This window comes from Ascidiella aspersa, chromosome 4 (assembly GCF_963924565.1).
Source record: "Ascidiella aspersa chromosome 4, kaAscAspe10.2, whole genome shotgun sequence".
In the NCBI taxonomy this organism is placed as follows: domain Eukaryota; kingdom Metazoa; phylum Chordata; class Ascidiacea; order Phlebobranchia; family Ascidiidae; genus Ascidiella; species Ascidiella aspersa.
In genome coordinates, this window is record NC_139450.1 from 7,817,965 (window position 1) to 7,842,619 (window position 24,655).

A 24,655-nucleotide genomic window follows, 5' to 3' on the forward strand; every position below is an offset into this window, starting at 1 on the left:
CAACATTGTTTTCAATAAACTGCTTTACTTATATGTATTCCATTGCTCAAATAAATTCCTTGACTAACTTCTTTACTGCCACCAACTAGAAATAAAAAGTATTTATCTCAGCCGGTTAGTTTCAATTGGGTCAACTGTAACGTTTTCTTTTTTTGAAGAAATTTCCAGCGAATTGCTGCTATTTGTTTAAATGGTCTTGCCTTTTACAATGGAGAGACCGAGCCCTTGTTGTACAATACATTTATTTTTACACTATAATTTTTCATCCCTTTTTCGTGTAAGTTTGCACCATTATTGCAATCGCTATGTGAAAAACAAAAATGGGCCTATTTGTTAAGTATAGTTTAATTTCTCTTTTTGGCATCTGTCTTTCAAATGTACGTTATGTCACAAAATGGTGCGCGGTTATTTCACCTGCAACTAGCTTCAAGTTTGGCATTTTGATAAATTTCCAAGCATCGAAAGCAACGACGTTGTGTTTCCTTGGCTTTAAACGCCTGATTATCGCCATTAATCCCTTCACGACTGGTCAAAGTCGTATTCCACGACATATGGCATTTTATTTTTGTTTTGTTTTTGTTAATCGATGCAATTGAGAGATCTTACAGCATTCGTTCAATTGTGAGTTCTTAGACATTGGTTTAGTTGTGAGACGTTCAGCGAATTGTTTTTCTTGCGTTTTCGTTGCGACATTAGTTCAGGCAAATTAGTTAAAGAAACATCTCTAGTTTAAGAATACGTAAAGCCCTGTCAAAATGTAAAATTGTGTAGAAGAATATTTTGAGTTGACTTAGGGACGTAAAGGAATTTTGAACGAATTAAAAAAAGCATAGTTTAAAGGCGTTGTTTATAACGATAGTTAAGTTAAAGTACCTTCCGATTTTTTTTAAATGCCACCCTTTTTAATTCGCTAAGCTTATAAGGGAAAGTTAAATTAATTGTTATTAGTGGTTACTAACATGTCAGACGACAAAGCAAGGCATTGTTTGTCCATATCCCGCTGTATAGTTTTACTTGAAAAAAACTGAAAACAATGATTCAAAAGGTTTAACACTGCGTCGTGGTTAGGGTTGCTGGTAGCATTAGCATTGTCACAAATTAATCATGGATTGTGAGTTAGAAATGTTCCTGATTGCAATGTCTACGTTTGTGTGCGACTCGCCTATTTGGAACTACGTAAGTAACACGCACAAAACGAAATTCCCGAAATAGTAAAGCTTTTATAACCTGAGGTCTTGCAGCAGAAATTGTATTTTCTTAATGTTATTCAAGCCTTACGTCGCCCCCCCCCCCCCCCCCCTTCCCCCTTTGATTTTTATTTTGATAATTTTCTGTCAAATTTACGATTTTTCTGTTATTCGAACTTTGTTCTTTTAAACATGCCAAATATGTCAATTTTTGTAGCAGTTAACCCGCTAGTTTTTTAACCTTATTTTGGGCATATACATTAAAAACATTCACTAAACAACATAGGGAATTTCTAGATTTTATGCAAAAATTAACCGATATCCGTACTATTAAACTATTCGGTTTACGAGTCAAAGTTTTCGTTTTTTGAGCTCCATTTTTTGTCCGCAGATGAACAACATGGACCCGGACGTGAAGAATCTCTTCGCCAAAGCTGGAATCAAGGACAGCGATTTGGAGGACAAAGAGACGGCGCAGTTTATTTACAAGTTTATTGAGGACCAGGGCGGCATCGAAGCCATTATACAGTGAGTTCTCTTGTCTTGTTACTTTATTTGAAGTTTTCGATTTTTTTTTTGCTTTTGTTAACTTGTGAAAATACACATTGCTTTGCCTTCAAAGGTTTTGCGTGTTTTTTCCTTAAGTATACACGTTGATCTGTTTCTAAACATGTATGTATATTTTTTTGTCAAGCAGTTTGTTTGAATTGTCCGTTTAAAAATTGGCTCAAAACTGCAGCCTTTTTCTATGTGGCCCACCGCCGGCCCCACCGACCCGAGGAGGACCCGGGGGTCCGCCGCCTCCCCCTAGGAGAAACAACGGGCCACCCCCTCCCCCACCATCGCGCCAAAGCGCCGGAGGCCCCCCTCCGCCACCCCCACAACGCCGTCAACCCTCTGCACAGCCCCCGCCACCCCCGAGCAGTAGGGGTCATCGAGGGGGACCCCCGCCGCTCCAAAGGTCCGAACCGCCCCCGCCCCCTTTTAGGGGCATGGATTCGATGCCCCCGCCGCCACCTCAAGGGGGTGTTCCCCCTCCGCCCCCAATGGGAAGCATTCCACCCCCTCCCCCGGCCCCCACATCTGGGTCGACGCCTCCTCCTCCCCCCTCTGGTGGGGGTGGGGGCGGGGGCCGAGGGGCCCTGCTTTCCGCCATTCGTCAAGGGGTGAGTTGATTGCTGTTTTTTTTTTATATAAAACTGTCAACATAGAATGAATACCAAAGTCCATACAGAAGTAGGTAGAATATTTTTGAATCTACTGAATAATTCTTTATTCATTTTTAACATGCCATACCTGATTCTGTATGGGCTTTGATATATTTATTCTATGTTTTTTAACTAAAACCTCCAGCCTTTGCGCTATAAACTGTAAACTTTATGTTGTTTTTACATCTTTTTTAACTCTTCAAAATTTGAAAAAACACAAAGAAAGACAATAACCTAATAACAAAATTTCAACCTCCGCACGATTAGAGCAAGCCACCTAAACGATTTCCTTGTTCTCCGTATAGACCGGACTCAAGCCTCCAGGAGAGCGAGCCGTCGGAGGAGGAGGCGGAGGAGGTGGTGGTGGAGGGAGAGGAGCACTCCTCGATCAGATCAGGCTGGGAGCCGCTCTCAAGAAGCCGGTGAGTGTTTGTTGATATACTATCCAGGTGCAGCCAACTTATGTTTAAATTCGATCGACTAAAATATTTTTCAGAGACTCTCGATCGACTGGTTCGGTAAAAACAGTTCTTAAGCGTTAATTGCATTCCAAGCCAGCGATGGAGGTTAATTTGTTAAGTCAAATAACGTGTTACATCGCAAATCTACATTTTTGTAAACTGTTCCCCTTTCCGTGTAATTTAAATGGTTAAAAACACCGCCTCATGCGGTCACGATGTCGCCTCGTTTTTTGTTAGAAACGTAGCCGTTTTGTTTGATGAGTTTTTAAGCTGCTAATGTTTTATTGTTAATGCCTTTGCAGAAGTAATTTAAAACCTAAATTTGACCAAACTGTGTGAAGTTACATTTTCTGTGTATTTGAACGCAAGCTGATATTTTGGTAAGTGTTGTGTTGACTGTTGTAAGTGTACATGTAAACATAACTCAGTGTGTAGTAATTGTAAGAATTGTCATTATTGTTCATTGTTACGGCAATTGTTTTCATTGTGCCAACAATAACTAACCTAAATATCATGTAATTATTACAGTTTGGCTTCGTACCGACACACATTAAATTGAAGACCCAGGCACAAACGTTTCGGTGAGATTTGTGCTATTTGCTGTTTTGTGTTGAAATATGTATATATAATTTGCCTATTCGTTGATTTTAGAAAACCGCTCACTCGCCTACATAATTGCTCGTCCTGCCATTTCAAGCCTTTAAAGCGTGTCAATAATAAAGTTTTGGTTAGATGCTTTTGTGGAGTCTTTGGGGGAGAGAACTGTGTAGGAGGGCGCGTTTTTGAATCCTCAAACCTGAAGTACCCGTTTGGGCGTCTGCGTAGGCCTGGACGCAGAAGTAGACGCTACATTCGAAGTTTTCGAAACGTTTTTTGTAAACGTTTTGCACCGAAGATTTTGAAACGTTTTTTGTAAACGTTTTCAACTGAAGAACAGGCCATATTGCCCACAATGCCCGGAAGTGAGAGTGGACATTCTATATAGATCTTCTCCTGTGAATAGGAGAACAGTTCAGCTACATAAACATGCTGCACCCTCAATGCAGGAACTTAAGCATGATAAAGATCTGCTGAATGACTGGTACAGAACTGCCGAAAATGCAATGATGTATAAAGATGCATCATTGGTAAAATCAGTTACTAAACGAATAGAAGAAGTCTCAGTGCGTCTAATAAATTATTATTCAAAGTTTTTGGACTGGTTACCACCTGGTGAAAAGCATGATGATTTCCAGCAGCAATTATGTGGAGTCATTCATGGCAAAATGGAAATGGAAAATAGAATTAGGCAGTTTGAACAAAAGCTGATAGATAACATTGGACATGACCTTACTTCGAGTTCCTTGACATTTCTAACATCTCCTGTTGCTCAACGAACAATTTCAGCTGTAAAGCATTTACCTGTTGCTAGTGAAAGCTCACACTCTTTGAAGTCTACACATAATTCTGGAAGTGTCGCAAAGACTGTGTCAAGTACCTCATCCAGTACAAAGAGACTTGAAGCTAAAGTTAGACTTGAGAAGGCACGGGTAAGAACATCTCATGTTGAAAAGGAACAGAAACTTGAAACTGAAAAGCTGAAACTTGAAGCAGAACTTAAAGCCCAAAGCCAGAAACTTGAAGCTGAAAGTCGAAAACTTGCAGCACGAAGGAAACTTGAAGAAGCAGAAGCCGAAGTTAAAGTGTGGGAGACAGCGTCAAGGCTGTCTGTAGAAGATCATGATGAAGCACATGTTAATACCTGTGATCCTCTCGTTCCAAAATCACCTAATGAAATCGTTTCTGAAGATGATGTCCGTTCTCCATTTAAACTGGTTCTGCCTCAGTCTACCGTTACACAGGAGCACAAACATGATTATGATCCCCCAGCTAAGGAGGAAGTGACACAAAGGGAAAGTAATGCTGTAGTTCGTGGAATTATGACTGCAGTTGGAGAAGCAATGTACACCCCCAAAACGGATGCTGTAAAGTTTAATGGAGAACCAATGGAATATTGGCCATTCATCAGAAGTTTCGAAACAATGATAGAGAAGAAGGCACCATCTGACCAGGTGAAATTAAATTATCTGTTGGGCCATTGTAAAGGAAAAGCATATTCTCTTATAGAGCATTGTACAGTTTTACCCCCAAGTGATGGATACAATGAGGCTCGATCCATATTATATGATAATTTTGGTAAACCTTATATTGTTTCGAGGGCGTTTGTTCGCCAACTTACCAGCGGACCTAACCTTAAACCTGATGATTCAGATGGCTTGCAGCATTTTGCTACTTCATTGCGAAAATGCCTTTTAATTTTGAAAGGTTTAGGAAATTTCAGTGACCTAAATACTACTGATCGCCTAGTAGAGTTAGTACTCAAACTACCCTACAGTTCACAGAATCTGTGGAAGCGACGTGTGGCTACCATTCTCAGGGAGTCTGGTAAAGAAGCAAATTTCCAGCATCTGGTGGAATTTGTTGAAGAAGAATCCGAGGTTGCCAATACTGTTTTTGGAAAGCTGTTGGTTCCTCGCAAAAGAGAAGAAAAGAAGCAGACAGAAAGACAAACGAAAAAGAGCTCTGTTCACACCGTTGTAACAAAGGTGAACAGAGCGCCAACCCAGCCCGTTTTTGTTAGGCCAGTACCAAGATGCTTGTTTTGCAGTCAAGGACATTTATTTGTGAATTGTCCATATTTAAAGGCAAAGACAGTTGCGGAAAGAGCCGGCTGGCTACGTGAAAAGAATCTGTGCTTTAATTGTTTACAGAGTGGGCACATTGCAAGACTCTGTAGAGAAGCTGTTACATGTACTGTTCAAGGCTGTGGAAGAAGGCATCATGCACTGCTGCATTTGCCTCCGAAAAGCATTCCTGTCTCAAGAAGTCCTGAAGCAAGAGAAAGGCACCCACCTGAAAATGATGTGCCTTCGACATCCAAAGTGAGTTGTAACAGAGTAAAGGACGGACACAGCGCCTATATGAGTGTTGTCCCTGTCAGGTTTCTCGCCAATGGCAAGGAAGTGGAGTCCTATGCTTTCCTTGATATTGGTTCAGATTCAACGTTTTGCCATACCAAACTGGTAGAGACGCTTGGCTTATCTGGGAAACAAAAACGAGTACAAATGGATACACTTGGCAGAAGACCAAAGATACTAAAAGGAATTGGAGTTGATTTACAAGTTGTGTCCATGGATGGAAAGGAAGTCATTGATATAGAAGACGCAATGTCAGTTGACCATATTCCAGTTTGTCCATACACCTATCCTACTGAAGAGCAATTACAGCATTTACCTCATTTAAAGGTACTGGATATGCCAAGAGTTGATAGCCAGGAAATAATGTTGTTAATTGGCACCGATACGCCATATGCTCACCGAACCTTAGAAATTAGAACTGGAAGAAAGGAGCCATTTGCAGCTCGAACACCTCTAGGTTGGTCTCTGATCGGTCCTTCTCCAGACAAGGATACATTAAAGCAAACCGAATTCAGACAGTGGAGCTTGATCACCAAATACAAAGATCATGGTATCAAGATTTTCAAAAGGAACCTGGAGAACTAGAAATCCCAACTTCCAAGGAGGACAGAGAAGTTTTAAAGTTGATGAAGGAAGAAGTCCAGCATGTCAATGGACACTACTACCTTCCTCTACCATGGAGGCCAGGCATGAAGGAGCTAGAGAGCAATTTTATTATGGCAGAAAGAAGACTGCAGTATTTAAAAAGCGCCTGCAAAGAAACGAAGCGCTTCGCAATAACTATGTGGATAAAATCCAAGAGTACATTGAAAAGGGCTATGCCCGCGAAGTGCCGTCCCACGAGCCTGTCACAGGACAGGAGTGGTATCTTCCTCACCACCCAGTTTACCATCCACAGAAGCCGGGCAAAGTCAGAATTGTATTTGACTGCGCGGCGAAGTACAAGGGCCTGTCTTTAAACGATGCCCTCATGCAAGGCCCTGATCTCGTTAATAGTTTGATCAGTGTTTTGACCCGATTCCGCCAAAATCCGATTGCGATTGTCGGTGATGTGGAGGCGATGTTCCACCAAGTTCGAGTCAAAGAGAGCGATGCCAATTCGCTTAGGTTTTTATGGTGGCCAGAAGGCAACATGGAAAGAAGACCCACTGTTCACCAAATGTTAGTTCATATTTTCGGAGCCACATCGTCTCCATGCTGTGCCACATTTTGCATGAAGCACACAGCCGACATGTTCGGACACGAGTTCGACAAGCATGTGTCTGACATAGTGAAAAACAATTTCTACGTAGATGATTGTTTAGCATCTGCTTCCACAGAAAAGGAAGCAATAAGCACTATATCCCAACTGAGTCAGTTGTTACAAAAGGGTGGGTTCCATCTAACAAAGTGGATTTCAAACAGTCAAGCAGTTTTGGATGCCATACCTGAAACAGAAAGGGCAAAGTCAATGAACGAAATATTTCCACAGGAGGGAATTCAAGAGCGTGTGCTTGGTGTGTTCTGGGATGTTTTTCGAGGCACATTTGGATTTCGTACAAAGGAAACTAAAGAGGAAACTACGCTTACCAGAAGGAAAATGCTATCAGTCATCAATTCGCTGTATGACCCACTTGGTTTTGCAGCACCTGTTATTCTTGTCGCCAAGAAAATCCAGCAAGAGGTCATTCAGATGAAACTAGGCTGGGATGATGCAATCCCAACGCCTCTCTTAGTAAAGTGGAAGGAATGGTGTTGTCAACTTCCAGAGCTAAAACACCTGACATTGCCAAGGTGCTTTACTCCACCCAATTTCGGCAAAGTGATAAACCGTCAAATACATTACTTCTGCGACGCATATGTTAACGGCTATGGTTTTGTTGCTTATCTTCGTCAAGAAAATGATGCTCATGATGTTTATTGTTCATTTCTGTGTGGAAAAGCCAAGGTCACGCCACCAAAGAGTGAAAGCATTCCAAGGTTGGAACTTGTTGCAGCTGTTCTTGCAATCAAGGCTGACAAGTGGTTAAGAAACAATTTGGATGTCTCTGAGTGTGAATCTGTTTTCTGGACAGACTCAAACGCTGTTTTATTCAGCATTCGCAATGAGCGAAAGCGATTTTCAACTTTTGTGGCAAATCGATTGTCAAAAATTCACCAGCAAACTACTCCATTTCAGTGGAGGCACGTGAGAACTAAGCTAAACCCTGCTGATGAAGCATCACGTGGGGTCACCGTGAAGAGGTTGCTAGGATCCAGTACATGGCTAAAAGGTCCAGCATATTTATGGAAAAGCAAAGAGTTTTGGCCATGCACTTCTAGCTCAGAAGAAAAGATACCGGACGAATTCAAGCCCATAGAAGCAAAAACGTCAATGGCAACCTGCTGCGGTTCTATAACGCCATTGGAAACCTTTGTTCAAAGATATTCATCTCTGAATCGCCTAAAAAGGGCAGTAGCGTGGCTGTTGCGCTACAAACGTTTCCTACGTTTCAAGAAAGGAGGAGTTTCACAAGGAAGACTTACAGTTCAAGAGATTAATGAAGCAGAGTTGGAAATTGTGAAGTTTGTTCAACGCTCCGCTTTTCCAGCTGCATTCAAGGCACTATCAGAGTCAAATTCAAACGCTGATAGGCAGACTCGTCGTTGTCTTAAGAAGTGCGACCAAACGAAGTGTTTAAATAAACTGAATCCCCTACTAATGAATGGTGTCATAAGACTTGGAGGAAGATTGGACAATGCACCTATACCATTTGAGTCCAAGCATCCGATAATTCTGCCCAGCTACCATCACCTTACGAAGCTGATAATAACCTATTATCACAAAGAAGCAGGTCATTCCGGAACTGCGCACACCTGGACCTTAATTCGCCAAAAGTATTGGATTATTAAAGGCGGTGCCGCAGTTCGGAGCACTCTGGCCCATTGCATACTATGTCGCAAGCGCAATGCGCCGCGCGGCCAGCAACTGATGGCAGATCTACCCGTGGCTCGTTTGAAGAACAGCGAGCCACCGTTTGCGCACACTGGAATTGATTATTTTGGCCCGTTTATTGTAAAACGTGGCCGCAGCGATGTGAAAAGATACGGCTGCATTTTCACTTGTATGACTATGCGCGCAGTGCACATTGAAATCGCTGAGGATTTATCAACTGACGCATTTATTAATGCCTTACGAAGATTCATTGCAAGACGAGGAAAGCCAATTGAGATATACAGCGACAATGGAACCAATTTCGTTGGCGCTGAACGTGTTTTGCGCGAACTACTGGAACGAATAGATGAAAAGGGGCTGGAAACGCACCTTCAGCAACAAGGAATCAAGTGGTCGTTCAATCCGCCTGCAGCCAGCCATATGGGCGGAATATGGGAAAGGATGATCCGTTCAATTAAAAAGATTTTGAGCGGAATGTTGCATAAAGCACCTAGCATCAGCGAGGACACTCTTCACACGCTGATGATAGAAGTTGAGAATATCCTCAACTCGCGACCACTGACACCTGTCACGTTTACCCCCAGCAACGTAGAACCTCTGACACCAAATCACATTCTACTGCAAAGGCCCAGTCCTGTAATGTCACCTGGGCAGTTTGATGAAAAGGATAACTACAATCGACGTCGCTGGCGACAAGTTCAGTTTCTAGCAGACGAATTTTGGAGGAGGTGGACGAAAGAGTACCTGCCCACCATCGCTCTCCGACAGAAGTGGCCTGACAAAAGAAGAAACCCCGAAGAAGGAGATATCGTTCTCATCGTAAACGAATCCATGCCCCGCCGTGGCTGGGACATGGGTCGTGTGATCAAAACCTATCCGGACAAACATGGAGTTGTCCGACATGTGGATCTAAAAACGCAATCGAGTGTCGTAAAGCGACCGATTGCAAAATTATGCCTCATCGTAGAGGCGCGCACCGGCGTGCATCCGACACGCTCCGACAACTAGTCGTCGATTACTAGATCGGAGTGTGGTGCACAAAAGAAGGATGATATGGAAACGAACGCTCTGCTGGTTCACGCTTGCTCAAATACAGGCGTGACTATCGCGATTGCAAATGTACATACAGAGAGGCTTCGGTCTTTCGACCTTACGTTGATTTGCGCCGTTTTTTCGATGTCAATTGAAATGTACTGTCCTGTGTCGTACATTTAGGGGGGAGAATGTTACATCGCAAATCTACATTTTTGTAAACTGTTCCCCTTTCCGTGTAATTTAAATGGTTAAAAACACCGCCTCATGCGGTCACGATGTCGCCTCGTTTTTTGTTGGAAACGTAGCCGTTTTGTTTGATGAGTTTTTAAGCTGCTAATGTTTTATTGTTAATGCCTTTGCAGAAGTAATTTAAAACCTAAATTTGACCTAACTGTGTGAAGTTACATTTTCTGTGTATTTGAACGCAAGCTGATATTTTGGTAAGTGTTGTCTTGACTGTTGTAAGTGTACATGTAAACATAACTCAGTGTGTAGTAATTGTAAGAATTGTCATTATTGTTCATTGTTACGGCAATTGTTTTCATTGTGCCAACAATAACTAACCTAAATATCATGTAATTATTACAGTTTGGCTTCGTACCGACACACATTAAATTGAAGACCCAGGCACAAACGTTTCGGTGAGATTTGTGCTATTTGCTGTTTTGTGTTGAAATATGTATATATAATTTGCCTATTCGTTGATTTTAGAAAACCGCTCACTCGCCTACATAATTGCTCGTCCTGCCATTTCAAGCCTTTAAAGCGTGTCAATAATAAAGTTTTGGTTAGATGCTTTTGTGGAGTCTTTGGGGGAGAGAACTGTGTAGGAGGACGCGTTTTTTGAATCCTCAAACCTGAAGTACCCGTTTGGGCGTCTGCGTAGGCCTGGACGCAGAAGTAGACGCTACATAACGCTTTAGGCTTGTATAGACAACAATTGGTCATTTTAATGTTCCGCTTGTGTGCGAAAGCTACTGTAATGATGTAACACATATTTGAAGCGATCGACGTTTGGCTACCCCTTTTGCACATTATTGCGGGTTTCGTTTATGCTCATTTTAAGCCAGTAGCGTGTCACCACCATTATGCTTGCTTGATTTTGTTTAAACAGGTTTAAGTAAGCTTTAGATCACAAACAAGGGTGTGTTGATATACTAACCAGGGGTAGCCAACACGTTTATATGGGCAATAACGCTCAATATATAGCAATAACACTAATGATTGTTTAAATTTCAGGCATTGGACAAAATGCCTTTCGACTTAAAATGACCACTATAATCTTGATTTAAAATTAGCCTTGTAATTTATATTTATGCTTTTATAATTAACGAAAAATTTTACCAATCCCGCCATATAGTTGATTTATTAGTTTCTATATTCCCTTGACCGTAATTATTTCACACGTGCAAATTGCTGTTACGTTACACCATCTACATTCAAGCTATATTTAACGAATTCTTTGCTCCATCCACAGGGCGCGTGCGACGCCGGCAGCGAACCGGCTCCACCGGCGCCGCAGGAAGAAGGCCTGGCCGGCGCCTTGGCCCGGGCCCTGCAAAAGCGCGAGACCGCTATTCAGTCGGGCTCCGATTCAGACTACAGCGGTGGTGAATCCGACGAAGAATGGAGCGACTAGCGCTCTCGCGACACCTGGCGCCCGCTGCCACCGAGTCGGCTTGCCGCTCGATGGCGCCACAGCCTCAAGTGACGTCTATAGGCAATCTCTTGTCGTTGTTGCTTGTGATAGGTCAAAATTAATGATTTTTATCGCCTTCAAGAATTGCAGCGGCTGGCGGGTTTACAATCAATATTTATTTGTCGCTTTGTTAAGAAAATAGAAAGTAAGTGCTTTGTATAGTTAGATATGCTTGTTGGGCGCGTACCCAAGCGATTGCCTTGGATTCTTTTCCCAAAAAGGTGAACGTTTGTTTGTCATTCCAAATATACGCGGTTAATTAATCCTTGTGTATTTCTTTCAAGTGGAGTTTTTCCAGACTTCTAAATTGCGTTTTTCTGCTTAAATCAATTTTTTTGGGACCAACTTTATCGCGTAATTGCCTTTTTTCTACCGTGATGTTTATCACTCGTCTGTGGCCAGTGTGGGTTTTTACAAGGAACGAACATCTAATATTTTGTTTACTTGTCGAAATTTTTTTTTGTCGGCTCTTTGTTTTCCGAAAGTATCACACAAGTAACACTAAAGGTTTAAAATTGCTGCCGTTTTAAATTCATTATACTTTATGCATTTAACGCCATTAAAAACGTGTGTCTTTCTCGTTTAAGCGCCACTTGATTATTGTATCTTATTTTTATGTTTTTTTTTTTTTTGAGTTCCCTAATATTATAGCTGAGTAACATTTTTAGAATATCAGCTTGTAGATATCCTTAAAAATCGTTTTGTTTAAGTAAGTGTACCTAACCCCATATATTTCGTATATTATTATCAGAGGCGTTCAAATCTTCGCCCCATCCATGTACAAAAGAAACCTCTCGGGTAATTCCCTTTTTCTCTTTACCCTATATACGCGCGTGCGTTTTAATCGCAATACTTGTGCTTTTTTTTCGATCAAGTGACGATATGATATATAACACGATCGTAAGCCCATGCTAGTTTGCCTTGTGATGCTTGCTAGTGATTTACAAAATAACTTATATATTGGGATTTCGATATTTTCGTATATTAATTTGAGAGGCTTTTCGCTAAGTTTGTGAATCGTTAAATGTGTTATGTATAGCTTGAGTTCGTAACACAATTTATGTTGTGTGTTGCAACCCTGTATAAAAGCAAAAATGAAAGTTGGACCTTTAGGAAGGTAGGCTGATTTTTACAGGTTATGAGGCTTAAATTGGCTTTGATGTTAAAAAATAGTTTGGTTCCATGCCAGGTATCCGACTTCACTCTTAACAACAACGTATCATTACTGTATAGAAGACAGTCTTCATTTTTTCGGTTCTTTACTGAAGTGTTTTAATTGTTGTTTAATGTGTTTAGGATGTTGGTGTCGTGATAGCAGTTTTACCATCTGAAATGGCCAGACCTACTGCAGTTGAACACAAATTCCTACCACGCTCGTGAATTCAGATTGGATTTCTAGCAAAGTACTTTATTTATTTAAAAAAATATTATAATCAAATTAAACATACCGAATACACCCGGACAGGACAAAAAAACAATATGTGCAAATAAAGTCATTACGCTTTAAAAATTAACCTGCCCACATGTTTAAACAGTCACATGCAAAGATGTGCAAATAGTTGTGCATAGTGAGACGAATCTTGATGGTTTAAGTGCGATTTTGTTGTAACTGTACAGCAATAATCTCACCCACCAAAGTTTGTTTTCTTGTAAGAAATATCCCACAAAGAGTCTAAAATAGTCAAAAGAAAAATAGAAGTTTACAAACAATTTAACATAGGCTTTGGTAAACCTTTTTTCGGCAAAGAACTAAAAAGTGATTTTTACTTACACAAAACCAGAATACATCTTTTGAAGTAGTAGCAAGGTAAATTTCGAGCTTGGATGCTGACGAAAAGCGAATTGCATAACCAACATCAACGGTGCGAATTTCGGACCGAACTTCGTGCAATACATAAGGTAATATGACGCTTGGACAAAAATGTAAGATTCACAGTGCTTGACAGAACGAAGTAATAAAATTTCACAGTGAACATCAGTGTGCAAAGTGCTGGTAAACATTTCGATGTGAAGGTATTGTGACTAGCGAGGAATTGGCGTTGTTCGGCACGTATTTGAAAGAAATGAAATATGATCACAGTGTCGAGTGACAGTTTTAGAAAGTTGGTCGACAACGACAACAAAAAACATTTCAAAAATCGTAAGGACGTTAGTACTGGTGTGGCGCTTTACAATAAAAACACTACATGTTGCTAAATGACAAACGATACGCAAAATCTCAAATGTCGTAAAAGTAATAAATAATTTCGCAGGAAAGGTTCACACCGAAGTGGCAATAAACAACATACCCTGCGCAACTTAGTAGGTAGAACGACGGTCGCGGTTTGTCCGGGGGTCGTTAGTTCGAAACTCTCAGGTTGCTTTTCTTGCTTTCACGATATTTTCGGTAAGCCTTCCGAAGACATCGGGTGAACTACTTTTACTTGTAATGTGAGTCGTAATCGTTGGCAGTACGAATTCTGAAGGGCTTGTTTACAAATAGAACTTTAAATTAGTGCCAATAAATCGTAAATCGTTATTTAACTTGAATTTTGCTATAAAATAGTATAGTTGAATTGCTAGAGGCCAAAATGGTCTTATACCCAGGGCTGCGGAATCGACGTGCGCATGCGCAGTACCAAATTTCGAAAATGATAAGGCCACAAACGGTAATTTGTATATGTGGAAGAGCATATGGTGAAATATTTTCCAACCACGAATTGTAGGTGGACGAGTTATATAACACCCCTTTGAGTGAATTGCTGTATACCCACCATAGTCATCCTACAATCAACTTAGTTGCGCCATTGGAGTTTACCAAAATAGCTGCACAAATAGGCAAATTACACAAACCACTATCAGCGACACTACCCCTTAAAAAGATGCACATTCCATTAAAAACAGCTTCGAGCGTCGCGAGCAGCCCGCTGTGACCTTCAGAACTTTTTGAAGGTCGACCTTCGGCGCACTGCCTTGGGCGGGGGCGCCACGGGGGCCTTGGGGGCGTAATTGGCGAAATCCCGCAGGGTGATGGGGTAATCCCCCTTGCAGCGAAGGTGCTGGCAGATTCGTTCGACTTCAAGCTGAAAGTATTTGTACTTTTAATAGCGGTTAAATGTCGGAGGCTTTAGTTTGTTATAACAACGCTCTCGTGGTGCAGATAAATAGCACTGTGCCGAAGTTATGTCTGCGTTCAGGCAAGCTTAACTACGGCCACAAGGTTAATAACCCTGACGACCCCTGTCTACGGTTTGGTCACGGAACAAAGGTAGTACCAAATTTGTCCTTAACTGAAAGAGCTTGTTTCTTTATTATGTTATCTAAAGGTGTTGATTTTCTATGATCGCATTTTTCACTATTTCACCAAGTAGTTGTTTTTTTTTTCTTGTAACCGTAATTTTAGGTTATTTTTTTGAACTCTCTTTGAAATAACTATCTAAAAGTTAACTATGAGTTTAAGAAAAGGGATAAGTTATTTTTAAGTAAAAAACTTTTTTCTTAATACCTTAAAATTCTCTAGACTTAATTGTCATTTTTGCAATCAATATTTTTCTGCCAAATACGTGCTGTATGAAATAATGTAAATTTATTTTCATTGCCAAAATACTTTGCAACAAAATATAAAATTATAAATAAAATCAATTTTCATAAACCAGCGTATTTGAAGCACGAGTGGAGTTGTTACGTCACTGGGTGTTACGTCACCTACCCCGGTTATTACGTCACTACCCACCTCGCTCACTCTTCCCAAGCGGAAGAGCGTCGCTCTCATCTCCTCCCACTTTGCTCCTCCTCCTCCTCCGGGAGCGATCGACTCCATGAAGGTGGGAAGCGAGGTCCTCATCTGTTTGAGGATGCGAGTGAGAAGGTTGGTGGCCGCCTGCATCTCGCAATCCTGGCAACACAAAATGGATGCCAATAAAGACTAAAAAAATGGCACGCTAGCCCCCGAAAATACTAAAATTGTTATACAGCCACTTGCCATTGTTTATTCACCATTTAAAACAATCGCAGCAATAACGACAATTACCAATTACTTCTGATATTATAACATTATACTATAATGGAGGCTCGCATTAACCTAATTATATAGCTTGGTGTCGACAGACACTTGGATGAAGTAATGCGCATTTCTACTACACAGCTTGAAGGCTGACTTTGGCAGATCAAGTAAAAGGTTAAACTGTTGGGACCCTTTGTACAGAACTGCCGAAAGGCTTGCCGAAGTCGGTCAGCCTGATCAGAAATATAGTGCAAGCAAGGCCAGGCTAGAAAAACAAGTAGCCTGCGGTGAGATTCGAACTCACAACCTCCTATAGGGGATTGTTCTAACTTCTAGCAAACAATTTGGTGAAACTCGGCAAAAAACAGGCGTTCTTGTGTGGAAGCCAATATTAGAGTTAATTGCAGGATCAGACGTGTGTTTATAAATGGATAATGATTTCGCCTCAACTGTATTTTAAATGCCTTAATTCGGTTGAAACTTACAAATTATACACGATTATAATAAAGATTTAACAAACTACGATGGGAAACACACTCACGTATTTCTCCTTCAGGGGCTGTCCCTCGTAAAAGACGGAAACGGATCTGACGTTGAGGACGGATTTTGCGGAAGCGGAAAGGTCCGGAGGAAGGACTACTTCCCGGATGCTGAGATCCACCAACTTCTCGCTCTTTTCAAGATGTTGGAGGAACGACTGTGAAGTAAGGAGAAAAACTGCAATGTATCCGGTTAAAAAATAATAACTTTTAAGCATTAACTGTGATGATACAAGCGGTATTAAACTTTGTCAAAATGATGACCTGTTTTGCTATAAGATTCATTATATAAACAACTTTTAAGCACCTCAAAGCAGAATAAGGGAGAGTGTGAAGTTCGAAGAATAAAGAAAATATTAGAAGAATACCCACGAAAATATTTTTTATTGCACGAAAAATTGATTACATGGCGTTTTGGTCCTTATGATTTTTACACAATTTTTGTTTTAATGGTTTTGTTTTTCTGTCGTTTAAATTCGGTTTTGCTGATTTGCTGAAACACAATGTTTGAATAAAGACATGAAATACACCACGAATGGTAAAATAAAACCTTCACACTTATACTCCTAAATGTTCTAAAAATGAAAATCGAAAAAAAAAAAAACGGTATGGATGTGATATGATAAAGGTAAGCCAAATTAAAAACTCTCCAAAAAAAACTTTGACACAAAAATCGCAAAGAATTGCACTGGGCAATAATATTTTCTGTATTTTAGCCAAGAATAAAAAACAAAAATCCCATTTTCATCAAGTTACCGACACTTTAGAGAATTTTTTTGCAGAAAACAAACTATTTTCATTTGAAGAAGAGAAATGCTCCCCCCCCCCCCCCCCCCCAACAGAAAATCGCGCTGTTGAGCAATACCAACAAATACAATACATAAGTCGCGCATTTTAATAAAATTATCACCAGTTTATTTGAAAACTTTTTTAAAGGACCCAGCGTTGACTATTTTTCCTCAACTCAAACAAAAGTCACGCATTTTTCGTCGCATTACTGTCACTTTAAAATTTCATAGAACGCATAAGTTTATACAAAGCAAATTTGTAAAAAACCGCTTGGTAAAAGTCTGACTTTCGTCAAATTGATAATAAACATCGCGCGCATTGATATTTTCCATATTTTAGCAAACAATTAAAAACAAACGTCCAATTTTCATTAAGTTAGCGACACTTTAAAGGAAAACTTTTCAGGTAAACAAAGTAAATAATTTGTAGAAGCGAATGCAGCAAGTTATTAAACTATACCAACAAATGAAAAAAAAAGTTGTGCATTTTCTACAAAATTTATACAAAGCAAATTTGTAAAATCAAAAAACGTAAAAGTCCTACTTTCGTCAAATTAAGCCTTTCTACAAATATATATTCAACTATACCAACAAGCAAAGGTCGCGCATTTTCTACAAATTTTGACAAAGCAAACTTCAAGCCTCACTTTCGTCAAATGGATAAAAAAAAATCGCGCGCATTTATCAACTTACCGCCAAACCCTTTCTTCCGAGGGGGTTTCGGTCCAGAACCAGGGTCCTCAGGCAGCTGTGGGACTTTTTGACCCTTCGGCCCACCTTGGCGCCGCACACCCCCGCCGCCAGGCGCTCGGCGCCGAAGGGCCCGATGTGGTTCACGGCCAGAGACAGGAACTTTAGACCTGTGTTGGTCCGCAGGGGACGCCCCAAAAGAGCGGCCCCCTCGTCACCCAGGCCGTTCCAGGAAAGGTCAAGGCTCCGAAGACTCCCGTTCACCTTTTTTACAAGTTTAAACGATATGAAGCATTTTTCATTGCGATACCGATATCGATGTTTTGCACAAAAAATATCGCGAATCGAACTGATTCTCGACGTCATTTATTATGCTTAAAGAAGAACAATAGAAAAAAATAAACTGTTTTTGTTTTCAGGTGATTGAGCCACAATTTACATTTGTTTTATTAGGCCAAATTTGATTTTACGTCTATTTTTAGCATGTGTTAAATTACTATTTTAGTAAACTTACTATTTTAGGGGCGGAGTAGTCTGGGGGCACGTGTATAGAATATTTTCAATATTCTATTTTAGATTGTTAAAAATTCAAATTTGTTGTTTTAATTATGAGTTTAGTTACTTTCCTTGTGACGGCCGGTCACGTTTTTCTTTCTTTTAGGGCCACAAATTATTATTACCGAGCAACAAACAAGGGGTCCAGCACACATTAAGGACTGGACCAGGGGTCGGCAACCTACGCCCCGCGGGCCGGATCCGGCCCGCCGATGTAATTCATCCGGCCCGCCGCCTCTTACACAAATTAGACACGAGTCCATTTCACATACTTTTTGACTATTTTAACTTATTTTAACAGGTGCAAAACATTTTCTCATTATTCTGCGTCCGGTTTGTTTACGTTTTGATGCTGTGTCTTCACCTACATCAGCGCTTCATTGCCGTTGCGCCGTGGAAGGTCGCCAAATGCGTCACGGAAAAACATAAAACGTATTCAAAATGTTGGACATATTTTTTAAACAATATATTTCGGCAATGTAATGAAAACTTGCAATAAATTTAAAAGAAATGCCGGTATTTCTTTACAAAATAAACGCGTTTTCCCGCTTTGCTCCAAAGCTTTACTTCCTCCAGGTAATTAAACACGTTTTTAAGTGGAAAAACGATCCGATGCCCCGCTGATTCACTGTTGTTCTAACATTAAAATAACACAATTCTTAGTTATCATTTTGTGCGGCCCGCAGAGATCTTTCTGATTTTATTTTGGCCCGCGACTAGAAAAAGGTTGCCGACCCCTGGACTGGACATTGGGGTTCAGTTTTTGCCATGAAGTTAAAGCGCAACACATTAGTTGATTTTTACCCTGATCTACATTTGGGAGGAAAACTAAAAAGCGTGGTAACTTCTACTTAAAATGTCCACTTACTTTGAGCGCCTTTCCCAAAGCTGTTGATGCAAGTTTGCCCAGGATGTTCCAGGATAAATTCAAGCTGTCAATCACGCTGTTCTCCATCAGCACTGCTGCGAAAGCCTGGCCTGAAAAGCAGAGGTAAAAGTTGAATAATAATTTTCTTATCGGAACACTGGAATATTTTCAGAAATGACGTCAAAGGATAAGGTCATCACGAGGCGTCTAAAATAAGTCAACCTTAGGAAACCTGAAGTTATAGTCGGATGTAGTGTCCAAATATGCAACTGAATCTTAGTTTAAATGCATTTAACGAGATGGCGGAAAAAACTCGTGAAAAGGGACATGGCGTGGTAAAAAATACCAATAACATTTTTAAAGGTGTGTCGTCACTCCAAATTTATTTTTACCAAAAGTCTGGTCCGGCTGCCTTTAATTAACTGGAACGTCCAGGCTTTTTTACCAGTACGAGCAACACATTCACGTTTTTTTTTAATTTAAAGCAAACTTTGTGTAAAAAAATATATCTTTTTTCCAACGGTTGTATTTAACGGACAGACTATCGTTAGTCCGAGTAAAGAGTGTTTTAAATGCAGTATCCCTGAAAAAAAACTCAAATTTATTTTCAAATATTTTACCTGTTTTATCGGAGAAAAGGTTGTGGCTGACATCGAGCGATTTCAAAGTCAGATTCCCGCGCAGAGCTTCGCACAAAACAAGAGCCTCCTTCGTAATAAAAACTCAATTGAAATATACGCGACTTGCTAGGGATCAATCAAAAGTAACGGTTTGCGAAGTCAATACAAAATGTACGAGAACAATAAACACAAAATACAGAAAAAGGAGGCGAATTAGAAATAAACACGTGACAACTAACTCCAGAGGGTAATATAAATTCAAGATAAATGTTTTTAGTATTGCTATAAATAAGTTACTTAACTCGTTGACTTGCCATTGTGTTAAAAATAAAATTCCTAAACACCGATAAAGATGTGTTTTTTCAGCTTTTTTAAAATAGTGATAACCGCCTTACCCGGTCTCCCAGCTTGTTGTGACTTATGCAAAGGGAGGTGAGGGTCGAGTTGTTTTGCAGAACGTCGGCGAAGTAGCTCCCAGCGTCCGTTCGTAGACAGTTGCGACTCAAATCGACGCGGCATATCGTCGAATTGCGCCTAAGGTATAATATGGTGGATGGTAAACCGTGAAGGAAGTTGGGGGGTTAACTAAAATAAATCGTAAATTTAAAACACATTTGCAACCTAAGGGACGCCATTAAAGCTATGAATCAAAAGCAAGCGCCTACCAAATAAAATACCCAGTTAAACACGATTCTAAAAATATTATTATCGGATTGTTCGATAATAATGGATCGAAGCCGAAACCGATATAAAGTGGATTTATCGGAACTCGTCCGATACCAGGGTGGTATCGGTGACGATTCGACATCAAACTAATATGGCTATTTTAGCCGTTAATTGTGGTCCAGTCCATGGTTTTCTACTTTGAAACTATAATACAAACATTTGACGATATTGACATGTTAAAGATCAGAAGATACTGGATGTTATTTTATCCAGAAATAGTGATGTGATTCCGGAATGTAACAATGCAACAATATGACTAAGTAAATAACATGGAATTGGAATTGGAAAGTCGTATATGGAAAGAATAACAAATGTCATCTAATCCGGTAGTGGGATTACAGGACAGCGCTCAATGAAGTTGACAAAAATAACAGAAACTCATTACTTCGTCAGTAAAGAATTTCTGAAGATTTCAGCTTAAAAATGGTTCGCTTTACATGTCATTATATTTTTTACACCTACCCCGTACGCCTAATTTATAACGTGCCAGCCTTACTAAACAGTAGAGTTATAGCTACTAGCATCATGTTATTAGTTATCTTATTCTAACACCGTGGTTCTCAAAGTATGGGTGGCGCAGGGTCAAAAAATGGGTCGCTCTATGGTGATTCAATCCTGCGCAAACGAAGTTTTTTTATTTCATTTTTCAAGTATTTTCAATTCAATCATAACTGAGTTATTGCACGATAAGCTTTTCAGGTGGCTTAAAATCTGTAACCTGGATTATTGCATCATAAGTGGTTTTATGAACGTTTTAATGGGAGCCAGCTTCAGTATAGCCATACCCAACTGCAGTAGCTGCCAAAAAAGCTTTTAGTCATCACAACAAGCCACGCTGATATTATAAAGGAAAAAATTCAGTTTCACCAATCACACTAAAATCAATCAATCATTTTTTTTGTAATCAATCATTGTTTTATAGAACTGTGTAGGCTACTATATCTGGTTGTCGTGCCATTTTTTGATGTTTGAGGCTTTGGTCGTGAGATGCTCAAAAAACTCAGATTTGGGTCGCGCTCAAAAAAGTTTGAGAACCACTGTTCTAACACATCCAAAACAGTTTAGCGGCATACGTGAGAATTGGAAGAAATACACAAATGAATAGGCCCACTTCATATTTAGTAAAGTTAAATTAGTTGCAGAAATTCCATTTCATAGAACGAATATCAAAGCCCATAAAGAAATAGAAAACATTTTTGTCGAATAATTCTTTACTCGTTGTCAATACCATTATTGGAAACTACTTCTGTATGGGCTTCGATATTTGTTTTACGTTCAACCAATATGCTCCAAAGATTTCGTATTACTTTTACATTTTTTTAACCAAAGATTGGCACACAGGGGGGTGTTTTTGTTAACCAAAAAGGGTGTCATTAATTTGAAAAGTCAGCAAAACTGTCTGTCAGAGAAACACGCTCGGCATTGGCATTTAAATCGTCATTTAAGCGAAGTGGGTCGTGTTTTGACAAAAGAAGAGACAGTTTTCAGTCAACAGACGAAGGACGGCCTCTTTACAGCTTAAGTAGACTCGCGCCATTCTTTCGACACAATGGCACCTGTTCGTCTTTGTTGACGCGACACTGGGCGACATTGTGAGGTCAGGTTTCGATTTCGTGGAGTGGCGTAGGGTCGCAACAGTTAGTTAGTGGGTGGCCGAAAATTTAGGTTTCGAGGCAACCTACTTTGGATGTTTTAAGGCCGCTTTTGAGATAGCGGAGAATGTATAAGCGCACTAGCGCGTTTTTTCCGTTAAGGTCGTTAAATGTTTCCTTTTCAATTTTTACACGGAATTCTTGCATTTCTCTGAACAATAATACACTGCTATCTTTTCTAAACTCCTACGAAAACTGTTGTTTTGTGTTTCAAACATATACACTGTGTTCCTTTGGGAAGGCTAACCAAAATCTGGCGGTGTGATAAATATTTTATATCAACAAGACAAGGTTAAAAACGCGTGATTTTCTGATAGCAACTATTTATATAGGTTTTGCCCATAGAATATCACACAAATAACAGCTATTTCTTTATCAAATTAAAAAGCTATTCTGGCTACTGCAATACTGTATTCGTCTCGTGTCAATGATCAACACAATTTATTTTACACTAAAGAATAATTTCTTATTAACTGATCTCCATTGCAATTTAAGATCAACATTGTAAAGATAGCTTAAAAACAATTTGAATTATCGTAATGGGGAATATACTCACTTGAGCATGTTGGAAAGGTGTTTTGCACTTTTGTCGTTGAGTGAATTGTTGGAAAGGTTAAGGCTTTTGATAAAGGTGTTGTGGCCTAATCCAGATGCAAGAGCCAGTGTGTCTTTATCACTTAGGCACCTTAACAAAATAAAAATTGAATGTAATCTGTCAAACTAACCTTTTTGAGATCTGTATTTTGATGCAACATGTTTAAATCTCTGGTATCTTAACAATGTGAATGGTGTTTTAAACAAAAAACAGAAAAAAAATTCCACAGACCTACTAACGAATTTTTGTTATTTATGAGATGCAACACCCTTTCACTGACCATAGCCAATAAAACAGTATATAAATATATATATGAAAACATTGTATTACTGTTTCCCTAATCACGTTAAGGTTAACAAGTAGCATTCACATTTTGCAAGACTCACCTATGGTTGAGGCGAAAGTGAATTTCCTCCTCGGTAAGTTTGTGGACAACTTGCTGGGCAGGTGCAACGCCTACAGCAGTTAAATAAAGAAATGTGTCAATGCTGTAACTTTTCTGTGAATAAATTCCAATAGAAATCATTGTTGATTGCTTTATATATTATAAAAAGAATCCGTTTGCAAAATGGTTTAAATTAAAATCTTGATTAACATTGATGGGTAAAATCAACACAACTAAAAACAAAAACATTGATTTATTCTTTTGAAAATAATACTGTTTTGGGCATACTTTTGTCAACAAATGGAGGTACACTTTTTCGTGTTAAAATATAAAAAATACTACCTCTTTTCCTGCACATCTGCCTGTAATGCCAAACCCCAGTTGGGTCTTCATCTTCTGGAATGGCATTGACAAAATCCTCTTCCAGATCGGTGTCGTACTCGTCAGATTGAAACTCGAGGCCATCAAGGAAGTCTGTGAATGTCAGCGCTGACTCTGGTCGCATATTCACAGATTCACGACTTGCCAATCTCTCCTGAACCCAAGCCCAGTCATCTCTTGGGGCAGATTCTGTGACAATGAGTAAATTTTTAGGGGTTGTTATACTTTTTTTTGGAAACAAGTAAATTCTTTAAATTATTGCTATAGACAAACAAAATACTGTTCTAACCACTAATTAGATTTCAAACATCCATCAATTTTGGTAATAGATTGAATAAAATATATCTGGCATAAATTGTATCATTATAAATAATTGTTGTTGGCAACACACTATAAAATTTGCTATTTCATAAAATCATACAGGTTCACCTACTCTGCATGTAGAAAGTAATAAAAGGATTATAATTAAAGATAAGCAACAATTTACATTTTTAAGATCTTTGGCTTGTTAGACTTTAAATAGATGAACCTATATACTTGGGTACACTAGACAGTAGACATGGATCTGCTAGAACAGCTAGATAATGGATCTCAAAGCCAAAAAGTTTGAGTAAACGGTTTTATAAAGATGATGTTGGCTTGGAAATTTATCATGAGCCTATATATATTTAGTGTTTCAAGGAGTTAAGTAACTAAATAATATATAACATATTTACAATGATTGTAACTACTAACGAACTTGGCGTTTCAAAGATTTGCTTCTCTTCCAGTACTTCTCTTGGAGACTCTTCGATCACTTGAAACAGAGTGGAGCGTTCCGTGTCGCTCTGATCATACTGGATCTCAACTTCTTCAAGACTCTGAACATCCTCTGCTGCTTCCTTGGAGGAAAGAGTCCCCTCCTGACTAGCGCCGATGATAAAAATCTTCGGCGGATCGTTTAAAAGAAATGGAGTTGTCGATTCCCTGCAGTGGTTGACAGCAGGTGGCGCCGATTGGACTCCAAGCCTTCCAGTTTGGTATGCCAGCGATTTTCTCGACCGAAAACGTTCCCCGCTGGTCTGCAACTGCCTACTGTACCTAGGTGTGTTGTTGAGGATGTATTTGTGCTGTTTCTGCACGTTTCTTTTAGCCGCTCGGCTCAAAACGGCCATGGCGCGAGCCGAAATCGGAAGCTCAATGCAGGACTGGAAGTTTTCCTCATTCATCGTAGAGTATTAAAAAGAACAGGGAACATAAATCGCTATCTTTCGGATATTGAAATCCTACATTCTATTGTGAAACAATGTGGTTCTTTGCTATAGTTACCACCACAAAAAGCCTAAAACAAAATACCAAATAAATGCTTGGTGTCTAATTGTAAAAAATAGGATTCCAAACATCCATTTAACTTTAAAATTATATTGGTCTTCT

At 39.7% G+C, this 24,655-nt stretch overlaps 2 protein-coding genes across 2 annotated transcripts; one reads left to right on the top strand and one right to left on the bottom strand.

Moving 5' to 3' along the window:
- The first annotated feature begins 6,489 nt into the window (after positions 1–6,489).
- On the top strand, positions 6,490–11,401 carry LOC146146951 (uncharacterized). The gene is made up of 2 exons (XM_083387887.1): positions 6,490–9,657; positions 11,240–11,401. Exons 1-2 carry the CDS (start codon positions 6,490–6,492, stop codon positions 11,399–11,401), a joined length of 3,330 nt encoding a protein of 1,109 aa, XP_083244013.1.
- Positions 11,402–12,942: 1,541 nt separating this feature from the next.
- LOC146146952 (uncharacterized) lies at positions 12,943–24,529 on the bottom strand. The gene is made up of 11 exons (XM_083387522.1): positions 23,982–24,529; positions 23,204–23,431; positions 22,863–22,932; positions 22,438–22,566; positions 19,899–20,037; positions 19,504–19,591; positions 18,884–18,993; positions 17,464–17,724; positions 15,985–16,140; positions 15,174–15,335; positions 12,943–14,523 (listed from the first exon to the last, which is right to left on the bottom strand). Exons 1-11 carry the CDS (start codon positions 24,448–24,450, stop codon positions 14,377–14,379), a joined length of 1,959 nt encoding a protein of 652 aa, XP_083243648.1. The 5' UTR covers positions 24,451–24,529; the 3' UTR covers positions 12,943–14,376.
- Between the last annotated feature and the right edge of the window lie 126 nt (positions 24,530–24,655).